Source organism: Hemibagrus wyckioides, linkage group LG13 (assembly GCF_019097595.1).
Source record: "Hemibagrus wyckioides isolate EC202008001 linkage group LG13, SWU_Hwy_1.0, whole genome shotgun sequence".
Lineage (NCBI taxonomy): Eukaryota > Metazoa > Chordata > Actinopteri > Siluriformes > Bagridae > Hemibagrus > Hemibagrus wyckioides.
In genome coordinates, this window is record NC_080722.1 from 12,370,300 (window position 1) to 12,383,137 (window position 12,838).

Sequence of the window (12,838 nt, forward strand, 5' to 3'; positions counted from 1 at the left end):
GGCTTACTCAAGCTACATCCATCTTCAGCATGACTATTTTAGAGATTGTCAGAGGCTCTGGCAACATGGTATAGCTACATTGTAGACCTAGCATCCTCTGGTAATTGGATAGAAGGATGACTGGATATTGAGCTATAAGGAGGCCTCTGTTGAGAAGCCTCAAACTTGTATGGTCTCAGTTCCTGTATCATTGATTTCAGCTGAGCTATGCCTGTTGCCAAGTTCTTGATTCCTCTAGAGAGTAATTCAGACTGTTTTCTGGGCTTCTTGTTGTGCTTGCTGGTCATTGCCGGGCCTGGGCCTTTGTGACCAGCAAGCTGTTTAGACTGAGGGATTTGGGCCAGATTCTACTCTGAGCCAGGATTCAAATCTGCCAGCCAAGTGCATCATGTCAACATTGGCACCGCCATGCATTGAATGCAGGGGATGTCCAAATCAGACACAGTGTCCTTGAGATGGTCAAGTCTGAGGCAGCGAGCATGTGCTGGTGCCAATCATCTCCTTCCAAGAGATTTATATACAGACTACATAAGCACAAGTCTTTTTGCATGGATATTTATGGCTACTCACTCATGAACTATGGACATAATGTGACCCAGGTGTAAAGAAAAAAGGAGTGTTATGTGTATACAAGGCACTGAGAATTAGTGACTAAATTATAAGGTTCAGCAACTGACAGTGCATTGTATGTCAAGTGAGCACTACTCAACAATTTAAGCAATGCATTAGTGGCAGTTAGTTGCCAGGGAATGTGGAATATTCAAAGGTAAAAAATGTTAAGAGGCAAACCATCACAGCAGGAAAAGAACTAAGAGGTAAATAGAAACTCAGTGCAGGAAAAGCCACTGAGACTACAGAGAAAAGTGTTTAGATCCCCAGGGTATATCAAGATAAGTGTCCACACACAAGAATGGTGAGTGGTTAGCTAGTTGCTGGTCAGTAGTGCTAAGGAAAAAAAATAATTGAGGTTAACAAATGCAGCAGTGGGTTTTTATAAATAATGCTTGTGATATAGATGAAAGCACACTTACTGAAACAAAAAGCAATAAGAGGAGACTGTTCCCAGCTTTGGAGGACAGGATATCTGTAACTGTGATCAGATGACCTTGTTGGAAGATCCTAACTTGCATGTGCATTCACACAAATTGTATCCAAACTAATCACCAAATCATTGCTGACCCTCTACCTACTTTTTTTTAAAGCAGATTTTCAGTTTAGATAATTTATCATGTTTGTGTCTGGTATGATGTCTCTCTCTCTCTCTCTCTCTCTCTCTCTCTCTCTCTCTCTAAATAAATAAATAAGTTTGTGTTAAGAATTAAAGTTGTGACATTTTTGGTGTGTTTAGTTGGACTACCAGTCTCTACTATGTTCAATGTTCAGCGATGTCATCAGCCTAAAAGTAATTCAAATCATGTGTTTAAAGCCTAGATTTTAACAGGTGTTTTAAACCATACACTTGTTAATTCTACAAGCTAATTATATCTTTTTATTTTTAAAATCCTGTCTTCTTTTAAGATAAAAATGTGTATTTTGTTCAAACCGTAGTGAAGAGCGCCCTCTGTTGGAAATTCAGTTATCTCAGCAAGTTTTTGGAAGATTCCCTTACTACACTGTAGGCCGATGCCACTTTACTTATACATTAATTCTAAGATAGATTTTCAATCCAAATATTCATGTTATTATGTCACTGAAAGACTGACTATCTCCCCTTGCTACCTTAACAGTTTGCAACAGCAATTAACTCACAAGTCTCTATTATAGCTACATAAATTTCCTGTTATGTATACATTCCTATTAATATGTACCATCTCTGGTATAATTAAATTCAGTATTTTTATTATTTGATCTAAGTACACACATTGGCTTATTGTAGTCTAAGGTAATCCTACTGATTTCAACTCTAACAACATTCAATAATTCAACAATGTAATTGTTAATATAAAGAACAGGGACAGATAATCAAGCATGGCCACTTCTAATGTGTCTGAATAAATCTGTTTTTAACACTGCTAGAACTTTCATTCTCATGTATTTCTCTCCTGACTTCTGTGAACCACAAACCAAGCAGTTGCCACCAGGAGTTTGATAGCCTTTTACAGGTTTCTGCAGATGTCTGAATAAAGTAGCCATGTTCTGACCTACTGAAAAAATTCATTTAATAATTTGATCATTTATCTACAGCTTTATCTGGATCAAGGTCATGCTGGAGCCAATTATCCCAAGTATCACTGGGTGTAAGGTTAGAGAATACATCCTAGATAAACTCCAGTCCATCACAGGTCATGATGCACACACACATTCATACACTCATTTACACCTGGTGGCAATTTAGTGTAGCCACTCCACCTACCTGCATGTTTTGGACAGAGTTGGGACATAAGGAAGGCCAATGTAAACCCACACAAACACAAACAGAACATGCAAAACTCTGCACAGAACGTTACCTGAGCTCAGGATTGCATTGCTGACCCTGAAGATGTGAGGCAGCAACACCACTATGTTACCCCCTGATAAAATGTTGAATTTAATTTGTAAATAATAATAATAATAATAATAATAATAATAGGGGGTAAAGTACTGATTTACAGAAACAGGGAATAATACATTACATAACCTGGATTTATTAGTATGGACTCTCCCTTGAATTTCTTTGTCAATATCATAATATGTATATTAAAGTCAGATACACCTCACATACATGGAGCAACAGTTTATTAATTTTTTATGTTTAACAGTACACACTTAAAATATCTTTCCCCATAAAATCTTACCCACATCAATGTCATTTTAATGTATTAGCATAGGCTTAGACCCCTCGGGTGAAGAAAATGGAGAAATATGATGTCTACATACTGTACTGTCTACATGTTTTTTCGCAATTATATACAATTCCGCAATTATATATAATTTAAAAATTGTAGTGAGTTTTTAATCTGATTTTTAAATGAGCTAAGTTTGATATAATTTGTATTTGTCTAATAAGCATGCAAAAATATTCCACGTCAGATACACATTACCACTATAGTACAAAATTGACTGAAATCATTTGCTTCAACGTAACCTGAGTGGGGTTATAAACCTGCTGCAAAGTGCTGAGTGAAAACTGCCCCATTATTAACCTTTGATATACCAGCTGTGATAAGATAAAATGAGATAATCTGATCATAAAAGTCAAGGTGAAATAAAATATCAAAAAGTGTAGGAAAGGTTTCTAGCATTCGGAGGGAGATCTAAGCACACAGAACTAAGCACTGTTAGTGTTCCAGAGGTCCTCTAGCTATGTTGTTGATAATAACTCTTTGGCTGTTTGCAGTTTCTCCAGCTCTTTCTGTTCCAGTCAAAGAACCCTGTACAACAGGAAGAAACAAGTTGCTGCTCATCTCCTTTGACGGATTCAGGTGGGATTATGACCGGGATGTGGACACACCAAATCTTGACAGGATGGCTCAAGACGGCGTAAAAGCTACTTATGTCACCCCACCATATATAACAATCACTAGCCCGAGTCACTTCACTCTGCTTACAGGTGAGTAAAAAGATAGAATAACAGTGAGATACAGAACATCAAGTAACATCATGAGTGTAAAGAATCCCTTAGATAAAATGAAATAATATGATCAGTCTATGTAGTGAATGCAGTATGCAACTGAAATTCTAGAAAATGCAGATGAGTACATACTACTTTCATTCCTGTGTGTGTGTGTGTTTGTGTGTGTGTGTGTGTGCGTGTGTGTGTTCTTGATATATAGTCTCAGAAACATATCATAATTCTTTTTCTTTATGCTTGTCTGTATAGGCCGTTACATTGAGAATCATGGCGTGATTCACAATATGTGGTTCAACACCACTACTCAAGAGAAGAAGCAATACCATCAGGCACAGTTTGTTGATGAATACTGGGACAACGGGAGTCTACCGATATGGATCACAGCTCAACGACAGGTAAAGAATCATTTAACCTGCTAGAACATTTCAAAACATCCACTTGGTGTTCATTATGTATGCTCCAAAATCTTATTCTAGGTTTCAGTGTTTTAGTGAGTTACTCGATGATGATAAGCCAGTGCATGTGGATTTGAGGCAGTTTGGAAAAGCTTCCATAATTCTAAAATATCAAGAGTATTGTTGCTATTGTGCCACGGTTCCCAAGTTGACAAACAGTGAAGTGTCTGATTAGACATTTTAGCTATTTTGTGAAACGATTGTTTTTGTTTTAATTCTCACAGGGTCTGAAAACAGGCTCCTTGCATTTTCCAGCTACGGCTGCCACATATCAAAACGAGAGGGTGCAAGTGAGAGAGGTTGAATCTCAATCTTATGACTACACCAATGAGACAGATTGGAGAGTAAATGTGGATAAAGTGATGGGTGATTGGTTTAAAACACAGCATTTGGACTTTGTCTCACTATATTTTGGTGAACCAGACCATACAGGCCATAAATATGGGCCTGACACCCCAGAACGGCGTGATGCAGTCAGGAAAGTGGACCGCACTGTCGGCTATATACGTGACACCGCACAAAAGCATGGTCTTGCTGACCACCTGAACATCATCATCACTGCAGATCATGGTATGACTACTGTACTGAAAGGGAATGGAATAAAGCAGATCATTCTCTCCCAAATCCCTGGTTTCTCATTTCGGGATATTAAGTTTCAGTTGTTGGACTATGGCCCTAGTGGAATGCTACTGCCTAAGGAGGGCATGCTGGAGAAAGTTTATAATGCCCTCAAAGGTGCCCATCCTAATCTCCACGTCTATAAGAAAGAAGATATGCCTGCTCGGCTGCATTATTCAAATCATCCACGTATTTTACCCCTCATTCTCTATGCTGACCCAGGATATGTAATCAATGGGGTAAGAGAAATAATGATTCTTTCAGATGTTAAAAATCTATTCACACGATTATACATAATGAGCTGTGCTTTGTTCCAATCATTTTCCAGATTCTCCCAGTTCAGACCAGTAAAGGAGAACATGGATTTGATAATCAAGCCTTAGACATGAAGGCTTTCTTCAGAGCAGTGGGGCCTGACTTCCACAAGAACCTGGTAGTTGGACCTTTTGAAACAGTCAATGTTTATCCCTTAATGTGTCATCTACTGGGAATTAAGCCTGAGGTCAATGATGGCTCTCTTGATAACACCAGACATCTTCTAGTCTCTGGTGGGCAACAGTGTGAGAGCAAAGGTTGGTTTGGTTTAAGACCTTTTTTATTTACCACCATTGATAACCAAAGCATCGCAGAGCTAAAAGCTAAAACATATGGTGTCATATTGAACTTTGGCAATATCAGATTAGATCCATCTCCAGATAAGTATCAGATGAAGTAGCTTGATACTGTATGGTGTTACAGTTTTCTTACATATTACACAAGATTATTACTATCAGAATCCAATTTTTTCATGACCCTAGAGAAAAAAGTGTGTTAAAGTGTGTTGAAATAAAGTTATGTGTGTAGTATTACATGATTTCCCCTTTATTTTAAGCAAGTCTTCAAAAGAAAAAATAAACTAGCTTTTTTTTTACAGTAGTAGCTAGGTCTAACAGTTTTAAAAGGAAATAAAAAAATAATCTAGTTGAAGTAACTAAGCATACAGGCAACAATACTACTGATAAAAAATTGAAATAATAAGAGAATACATTAAAAAGGAAAAGGAAAAATAATAAATAATAAACACAGACCAAAACGTATATATATATATATATATATATATATATATATATATAGAGAGAGAGAGAGAGAGAGAGAGAGAGAGATAGATAGATAGATAGATAGATAGATAGATAGATAGATAGATAGATAGATAGATAGATAGATAGATAGATAGAATCCCATTTACTTTTTAAATCATGGTATGATTTTAATGGTCAAAGCTTTAAATAATTCAAACAATGCTGAAGGTCAACATGTGCTTAAAACATATCTTGCCTGATGTCCAGCTCATAATTTGTCTTCTTTTATCAGAACCAGACCAGATGAGCGTGGTCATTGGCCTAGCTGCAGTGGCTGGGTTTCTGGTAGTTGTCTTCATCATTGTTTCATCTTACAATGTCTTCAAGCGAAATAGAACAAATACAAGGTAAAGTAGACCACACACTCACGTTTATTATAAATCGATCAAAATACAGTTTGAATAATCACTCTCTCTCTCTCTCCGTTTATTTCTCTAGGTGTGATTCCGAGGCCAAACATGTAGACGGTGTTGACTTTATTAAGACATCATTGTGATTATTATTCATATACATTAGAATGTGCTCATACATTTTTATTTGTCATTGTCCACAACAAAATAACAAAACCACACAGCGAATACTAAGAATCTGATTAGAAAAATTGGTGCTATTATTTACAATAAATGTGATTTCCTTATAGCAGAGCTTGTCAGACCATACATTATGCAAATAGTTTCACAAAAACACCAAATATTGTCAAGATACTCATTAAATAAATGACGTTTTTTCCCAGAATTAATATAAAAAAATCCATAAGAAGCTAAATATCATTCGAATAACTTTACTTGATATAAGACTTGAATTGTATTTATGATATGTATGATATTTATTTGAATTGTATTAAAAGCTTGTGTCCTGGTTCTCTAATGCCATCTAGTGGAGATAGTAACTATAGCCTAACGCTCAGCTGCCCATTGCAAAACTTTACTGCATTTTTTAATAGTAAATGAACAATAGAAATCAAATCTGAATACATTTTTTAAAAATATTTAGAAACATCAAATACACATCAATACACAGCTCTAATTCTTGAATGTACCTGTGTTGACTGAGTAAAAAAAAAGGCAGTTAAAGGTGTAAATGACTGACAGAAGTTATCACTACACAAAGCTGCAGATTCAATGATTTATAGTGAAATCCTGTCCAGTCATGTGGAATTTTCCCAAAATAAGTTTATGTAAACAGCTCATGACAAAGAGCCACTCAGAGCAGCCTGGTATGCATAAACAGTTTGAACAGTGCGCTGCAGTGTAACCCCCATTTGGACACACACACACACACATGCACACACACGCACACACACTCAGGCACCCGCCAGAGTAGAACAGAGCCAGTCTGGAAATGTGGAGTCTCCCCCTTGGCACATGCACCAGACTCCAATCCATCTTTCAGTGCAATAACATCTCTGCTTCTATACATGGCCTATAATTAGACTTAGTAGCTGCAGCAATCTGATTTCTAGCTGTAGTTTGACACTTTTCAATACCTGAAGCAGAGTGGGAGACGCCACCTCTATTGCTCTTATCTCAGTCATTATAAGTGTGTATGCAGCGCCAGATCTCAGCCTTGTGTTAACTGTCTTTGTAAAGCTGTTATGACTGTGAAGTCTGCCACTGAGCGTCATAACGTAAACAAAAGGGAATTTCGTTCTGAAGCCCTGGATGAGAGAACAGCACGTTTACACTATGACAACAATCCGACACCAGAGTGGGACACACTAATACTCTCCCGACTCATCCATCAACTCAGACAGGACACGTCAAACACTCCTATTCTTTGGAGCCTGCCCCCCCCACCCCTCTCTCTCTCTCTTTCTCTTTCATTCTTTTTCTTCTCTTTCTCCCTAAGTTCTTTTTCTTTTCTCTTTCCATATGTTTATGATGTTGAATGCCAGATCTGTCATGAAGTGTCACATTCTACTAAGAGACTAAAAAGTCTAGTGAAGCTTTCATGCCAGCATGGTTTAGAGCCCAAGTAGACTTACAGTCTGCCTTTTTTCTGCTAGAATTTTACAAATCTGACCTTAGAGAATGTAGCGTTCTCCCATCTTTCGTTGATATGTATTATATCACACCTCAAAAAGAAAGGAGACAAAGCTCTGGGAACTCAAGGTGTTATTTGTTCATATTAAAGTGTAATTTTCTATTTCACTTACTGGGAATATGTGCATTTCCCATGAGCTGAGTGTCTCTAAAGCTCTGTGAATCTCAGAGAGTTGATGAGGTTTGAAACCATGTGAGCTATTTCACAGGAACTGGCCAGGATGCTTTGGTGGTCTTGGTCAAACGCCATGTCTGCCAGCGGCCTTGTCCTGCGGGGGCTGACAAGAACCGTGTCGCCTTGCACTCGGGTGAGAGGAGCTTGTGACGGCAGATTTACTCCAGCAGTCTTGCCAGCCTGGCTGGCCGCGGACACCACGACATACCTGTCAATGAGGTGTCACTGTGTAGTGCGCCTGCAGGGCTTTCTTTCTACTGTGGCTAAAACCACGGAAAAACTGACTCGACACCTCCACATCCACACACAGCATGTGTGAGCTCAGTCCCGTCCCTGCCATCCTGCCCAGGCAGTTATGGCAAAGGCATGCCTTCGAGCTGAAACAAGGCGTTAATCCATGATAACTTTTCCCCATGCCAACATGTGGGTGCAGGCCTCGCCCCCGCTGCCTGGACCTCTCCTGCCAGACTGAATAACTCTACCATAGCTGCAAGATTTAGGAGGTAATATTGACTGACTGTGTGGGGGGAAATGGTCTCAATAGGAGGTTATAAATCTCTTTCTCTTTTTATTATGACAGACACAAGACTTAAAATGCTTCATGCCAGCCAGTCCTTGAGAAGACTTTAATGTGCCTGAACATATCCATATGGATAATAAGATATGCAATTCAACACTAGACAGCCAGCTAGTGACTGCTATGACGTTTAAAGTCTAATTCTTTCAAATCCAAAGGTAATGTTTTCCCCATGCATTTAAATGTTCAAACTCAAACATTTCAAAAATAATCCGTCAAAACGTGATCTACAGGTTGGCACTTCACTTGAAGTAATCTAAGATTTCCAGTTTTCTTAGTCACTTTATATAATTACACCTTAGAGCATGACATTTGCTATTATTTTCATCTGATTTTGACTCCACCTATCAAATTCTTGCATTTCCAGGGCCCTCAGAATGATCCAAACAAAATGGCACATTCAGAAACTCATTAAAACAAGAAATGTGTTTTATAAAAGAGTTTCGAAGAAGTGATGCACCTAGTCGACCACACAAAAAAAAAATGTTTGTTTGAGTTGGAATAGTAAAATGGTATTGCTAGAAGCCTTTGTCCTCTATTGATTAAGCACATAAACAATTCAATGACATGCTAAATACTTAAGTAAATACTTTATTGCTGTCAGCCACAATTCTACAACAAAAATAATGCTTCGCTTTTTCCACTATCATTTTCACAAGCTGACGTCTCTCTCTCTCTCTCTCTCTCTTTCTCATGTTTCATCTGGTTGTTATTTCTGTCTGCTTTTAACATCAAGTTAATTCAAGCAACTAACTTTAAAAAATATAGGCAGTGATCCAAAACCTAGCACTGCTGAGCGCCTTCATCTAAAATATTTGCTACTGAACCACTAGGGGGCGCATTGTCATTGGCCTAGATGGGAAATCGGCTTACAAAAGGCATTCTCGATTCTAGAGTTTTTATTTTGAAACAAGTGTAAAAACCCAGGCTATTAGTCTGCAGAGTTAATGCTCACGGTATGAATGAACGTCATGAAGAGAACAACAGCAAGCCTTTATTGGTATGCATTTCTTGTCTTTCATCAACAGGATTGTAATTCTTTTTTGACAAGTTTGGATCACTTGCACGAAGCGTATGCTGAGACATGTCAGAGGTGTCAGAGGGCTCCGAGTCAGGATTCCTGAGAGCCAAAGCTATTCTAGCAGCTAGACAAACCACAGAAACACTGAGCTGTCTTGTTTGATTGGTTTTGTTGGCTGTGAAAGACTTGGGGATGAAAAGGGGATTAAAAAGATATATTCTCTTTGAAAACTGTATAAGTAAATTTTATACTGTCTCAATCCATCAAACTGTGACACATGTTTACTTTGAAACACACACAACACAGACTCTACAAGCCAATATTCTTTATGACTGTTCTCTTCTTCCATTACGCCACATGCTGGAAAAGAGCACCGTTCCAGAATGTATAATCAGAAGTTTTCATATAAGGGCATTTTAGAAAGTGGTCTATCATTCTTGTTGAAACACCTAATTTTATACAATTGCAGAGAGACAGAAACTTTCATTTGCACCCACACCCACAATGCGTGCACTCTCTCTCTCTTTCTCTCTTTCTCTCTCTCTCTCTCTCTCTCTCTCTCTCTCTCGCTCTCTCTCTTTAATATAGTACAGACAGCAGATATGCGTGTACACACTTACACATAATACAGAAGTGGCGCCACAGTCTGCTGGGTGCATTTATTATGGATCAGCGCTGCCAATACTTTCAACACCAGTCCAGCCTTCTCCAAACAGCTACAAGCTGATACATGATGGATCTCATTCCACCACAGATGCCTGATGCAGACAGTTCCCATGTCTTCTCTGCCAATCCTGGAGTCCAGAAATCCTTACACTCCAATACCTGAATCATCCAAATGATGAATTCTGGACAGGGAACACAGCAAGTTGAGATTCAGACCTTAGACCCTGACCCAGAGCTTTGGTTTACTGCAGATTTCTCTCCTGAATAAACGTGATTTGTTCCACTACATTATAAATTAAGCTCATATGCCCTTCTCTGAAGTAACCATACATAACCGCTAAAAGCTGGATCTACGAGGCTCCATCCAACTTGCGTTTTAAAGCTTCTTCTGATAAAATGTCAAAAATGATTGTGCAGCAGACAGCTGGCGGCTCTGAGAAATGCTATGAGTGCAGTACAAAATCCGTTGCCAGTGCTGTAGAAATTATCCTAGTGGTACAAAAGGGATAGGTGGAATGATGGCATGCAGCCCACACAGGCCTGGCCATGGGGAGAAAATTACAGGGGGAAGCTGCCAGTTTCTGCTACAATAAGCCAGGCAGAACAAAAGGAGATGCAGCTTGTGGTTCGATTAAGCCAAATTGACTCAAGCAAAAGACGGGGTTTTTTTTATGTGTAGCATAGAAATGGAGAAGAATTCTTGAGTTGATGAAAAATAAATATCCATGATGACACTCTTGCAAAGAAATTTCAGACTGTTTCGTTTCTCTAGCTCGCTGATTGATGCGAAATGATGATGATCTTAATGGTGGCTCTAAGTACAAGTCTGATATGTTCTTTGCAGGTAGCTATGTCACAACATATTCAAACAGCATTAGCTATTTTCTGTGGTGGTTTTACAAAAATGTTTGGGAGAGTAAAATAGTCAGACCCTGTTACATAACTGAGTAAATGTTTTAGCTCTATTTATAAACCATCTTTCACTATGGTAGACATTCATGCCATAAAAAAAAAAAAAGAAAGAAAGAAAATGAAAACACTCTAGAAAAAAATGTTCATCTCTTCCAGCCATTATGAGCTGGGCAATTCAGCCTGGAGAAAACTGTCTTACAGATGAATCAGATGCAGTGTAATTTCATTCACTTCCGCACTGAGCAGTAGGAGATATTTGAGTGACAGAACCATTTTAACACCTGCACACTTCTCTGATTCACTGGAAGAAAATGATAACCTTGCACTTGACTTATCCAAACGGTGACTCACGCCAGTGCTGGTGAACAGGCAGATAAAGCATGTGTCACTGTCAATACAATTCGTCTTGACTGTCAATATAAACTTGTTCAATATAGTCCTACTTAACACATCTGTGCATTCTGGTTGACTGACATTCTGGTTGACATAAATGATTTTTAATAATGTGATTAGATAATAAAAAGCAACCATAACTATAAATACCTCAGTCATACTAATGTAAGTGGTACAAATGCATAAATAGCTCGTTATAAAGAATTGTTTATTATGATGGAGCAGAGTGCCTCTAATTTTTAATAAGAAGGAAAGTAGTTATTATACTAATACACAATAATAGAGGGCCTTATTGAAGCCCAGGAGGCATGCACTGTACACATGCTGCACATCAGTAGTTATTATAATAATCCAGTATTCTGGGTAAAGATCCTAGCTGTTTTAAAGACTCGGAACAGCTTATGTCAGCCTATAGCTTGTGTTGATGCATGTTTGTTCCCAAGACATGCATCAACGTACAGCCTATAATTACTATTTCTTTTTTCTTATTCACCACACAATGCTCTGAAAATGCGACAATTCCACTCTCATAAAGTTGCTGACAAATGAAAAGGCACAATGTTATATAAAAGTTCTGTTTTGCTGAAGCAATGATTTATTTATTTTTTTTTTTTTTGTGGTGTTGGTGGTGAAATTGTCTATTTTCTCCATTACTCAAATAAAAATGATACGTCAGACTAATGATGTAAAGCATGTGTTCTAATTGGCGCGATTTTCTTATTTGGCCAACTTGAAATCTACCCATGATGCAAATGCAAAAGTCGAGTTTCGTCCCAGGTTTATTACAGTTCATTGGTTTTATACAGATTTTGTAAAGGCTTGGCAAAAAGGTGTGAGCTTTGATATTTTAAAAGAAACAATAAAAGAAATAGCAGTCTTTCTCTGTTTTTTTTTTTTTTTTTTTTTTTTAGGCATCCACATTCTGGTATCCACATTCTAGTCTGAAAGATATTTAGTCTAGTTACTAAGCAACAAACACCAGCAATAAGAATCCGTTTTGTTGCCAAGGCGTGGCTGGAAAAATCCAGTGTGAAAGTTTAAAAGCAGTGATTTTTACCACTCTGGCATGGTGAAAGTGAAATTGTGGGTGGCCAAGCAAGCCCTCCTCATGGTTGAGGCCCTGACACCTGATTGTTAGTAATTCCAGATAAATGCCAGTGCCTGGGTGGCATGCTGTGGTTTAATGATACAGAGCTTTCTCTTATATCACCAGGAATGAGATGGTCTACGAGTGTGTGTGTGTGTGTGGGGGGGTGGGGGGTGTATGGTCTCTGAGAATCTATCAGCATTTAGCTTAAAGCTCTAGAACTT

General features: G+C 38.2%; 1 protein-coding gene across 1 annotated transcript; it reads left to right on the plus strand.

Annotated features, from left to right (window-relative positions):
* Positions 1–3,269: 3,269 nt before the first annotated feature.
* On the plus strand, positions 3,270–6,237 carry LOC131363628 (ectonucleotide pyrophosphatase/phosphodiesterase family member 7-like). The gene is made up of 6 exons (XM_058406357.1): positions 3,270–3,529; positions 3,800–3,945; positions 4,230–4,862; positions 4,952–5,195; positions 5,974–6,088; positions 6,180–6,237. Exons 1-6 carry the CDS (start codon positions 3,283–3,285, stop codon positions 6,235–6,237), a joined length of 1,443 nt encoding a protein of 480 aa, XP_058262340.1. The 5' UTR covers positions 3,270–3,282.
* Positions 6,238–12,838: the final 6,601 nt, after the last annotated feature.